Source organism: Oncorhynchus kisutch, linkage group LG19 (genome assembly GCF_002021735.2).
Source record: "Oncorhynchus kisutch isolate 150728-3 linkage group LG19, Okis_V2, whole genome shotgun sequence".
Lineage (NCBI taxonomy): Eukaryota > Metazoa > Chordata > Actinopteri > Salmoniformes > Salmonidae > Oncorhynchus > Oncorhynchus kisutch.
Window position 1 is genome coordinate 2,363,689 of NC_034192.2, and position 2,789 is coordinate 2,366,477.

At 40.0% G+C, this 2,789-nt stretch overlaps 1 gene segment (V, D, J or C); it reads left to right on the forward strand.

The window, feature by feature from the left end:
- Positions 1-480: 480 nt before the first annotated feature.
- On the forward strand, positions 481-1,926 carry LOC109878962 (Ig kappa chain V region K29-213-like). The segment is given in 2 exon segments: positions 481-612; positions 734-1,926. Coding segments are annotated over 2 exon segments (426 nt in total).
- Positions 1,927-2,789: the final 863 nt, after the last annotated feature.

Sequence of the window (2,789 nt, forward strand, 5' to 3'; positions counted from 1 at the left end):
CAAGTCAGCACCTCAGGAGTAAATGTCAGATGGCTTTTCATAGCTGATCATTAAGAGTATCTCTACCGCTCCTGCTGTCTCTAGAGAGTTGAAAACAGCAGGTCTGGGACAGGTAGCACGTCCGGTGAACAGGTCAGGGTTCCATAGCCGCAGGCAAAACAGTTGAAACTGGAGCAGCAGCACGGCCAGGTGAACTGGGGACAGCAAGGAGTCATCATGCCAGGTATTCCTGAGGCATGGTCCTAGGGCTCAGGTCCTCCAAGAGAGAGAAAGAAAGAAAGAATTAGAGAGAGCATACTTCACACAGGACACCAGATAAGACAGGAGAAGTACTCCAGATATAACAGACTGACCCAAGCCCCCCAACACATAAACTACTGCAGCATAAATACTGCAGGACAAAATACATTCTAAAGATGTGAGCCTTCTTGGAAACTGAAATAGATTTGAAACATCATTTGCATAATGCATCTCCCTGCTGCTCTAAGAGCATTTATATCCCTGTGAGTTGAACACTTCATGACTGAGAGCTGTCCTTCATGACAACAGAACCCACAACAACCATGACTTTTATCACCATCTTCATCTGGACACTTGTCTTCTACATCAGCGGTAAAACAAACAAAGAAGAGTTATGTGTTTGTATAATGAAAAGTAATACATTTGAGTGAACCGAATGATTGTTTTATTAATTCCTGGTGATGTACAATTATTAGTGTTTTCTATGTTTCAGAATCAAGAGGACAGATCACTGTGACTCAGACTCCTACAATGAAAGCTGTTCTCTCAGGACAGCCAGTCTCTCTGAACTGTAGACTCAGTAGTAATGTGTATGGTAATTGTTACAATGGTCAGTCATGGGGCCATCAGTGTCTATCCTGGTACCAACAGAAACCAGGAGAAAAACCCAAACTCATGATGCTTCCAGGGAACACACTCCATTCTGGGACTCCATCTAGATTCAGTGGCAGTGGATCTGGGAGTGACTTCACTCTGACCATCAGTGGAGTCCAGGCTGAAGATGCAGGAGATTACTACTGTCAGAGTTTACACTACCCCAACAGTGTCTGGGTGTTCACACAGTGATACAGAGCCGTACAAAAACCTCCCTCAGTCAGACTGCACAGTGACTGTACTGATACAGCTGGGACCTACTGCAGGTGCTGAGGGGAGGAGAGGATCCAGTATAATGACACAGTGTGTAGTAGAGCTGAACAACAATAGAGTCAAACTAGAGCTACTGTATGTCTAGAAGACTTTAGATCATAACTGATCACTAAATGTTTCTCCTGACCATTAACTACATGTTGACTCTGCTGAGTAACTCAAGGAAAACCATCAACCAAACTCAAATCAAACAGAGATGATGTGCAATGATCCAAACCCCCAAAGATGACCTGTGTTTTGAATAGCTCAAATTGAATCAACATGATTCAAACACATACAATAAAGCCTACAAACACTCCTGGACAGTGAGAGTCAAGATGCTGCTCGAGCTGCAGGATGGTCAGGATGGGGGAACTGTTACCTGGAAGAAACACATCAACTACATCAAAACAAAGCACTTTGGAAATGACATCTTTAACTGTAAATTAATATAAAAATTTGATTGCTAAAAGATGTGAAGAAAACTCAAACAGTAATATGATATAAAGCAGATTACAAGTATAAAGTACACAAGCAAGAACGATACAAGTATGACGTGTTTAACTTTAGCATTACTTTGTCATACAGATATATTTTTAGGAACGTATCTGATCAGAATACTCATATTTATAGTATTTGCAGAATCCAAGTGATTTGATACAAACATAACGGAAACCCTTTATTTTCACATTAACAATGTGGCTATCATAAACTCAATGCAATGATGACTACAATAACAGATACCATAGTTATCTCGTTAAATAAAGATGTGGAACTCTACACACGCTGCGCCTTGGTCAGCAACGTGACAGGTTGGGTGATTGTGGAGGCCAGGTCATCTGATGAAACAACACTCCAGGTTACCTGGGCTGCAATTTCTGAGGCTTGTAATTCTAATGAACTTATCCTCTGCAGCAGAGGTGACTCTGGGTCTTCCATTCCTGTGGCGGTCCTCATGAGAGCCAGTTTCATCATAGCGATTGATGATTTTTGCACTTGAAGAAACCTTACATTTTCCGTATTGACTGACCTTCATGTCTTAAAGTAATGACGGACTGTTGTTTCTCTCTGCTTATTTGAGCTGTTCTTGCCATAATATGGACTTGGTCTTTTAACAAATAGGGCTATCTTCTGTATACCCCCCTACATTGTCACAACACAACTGATTGATTCAAACGCATTAAGAAATAAATAAATTCCACAAATTAACTATCAACAAGGCATACCTGTTAATTGAAATGCATTCCAGGTGACTGCCTCATGAAGCTGGACGAGAGAATGCCAAGAGTGTGCAAAGCTGTTGTCAAGGCAAAGGGTGGCTATTTGAATAATCTCAAATCTTTAACACTTTTTTGGTTACTACATGGTTCCATATGTATTATTTCATAGTTTTGACGTCTTCAATGTTATTCTACAAAGTAGAAAATAAGTGAAAAAAATAAAGAAAAACCCTTGAATGAGAAGGTGTTCTAAACCTTTTGTGTATATATACAGTACCAGTCAAAAGATTGGACACACCTACTCATTCAATGTTTTTTTTCTTCTTTTCTACATTGTAGAATAATAGTGAAGACATCAAAACTATGATATAACACATATGGAATCATGTAGTTACCAAAAAAGTGTGGCATTCAGATGGTTAT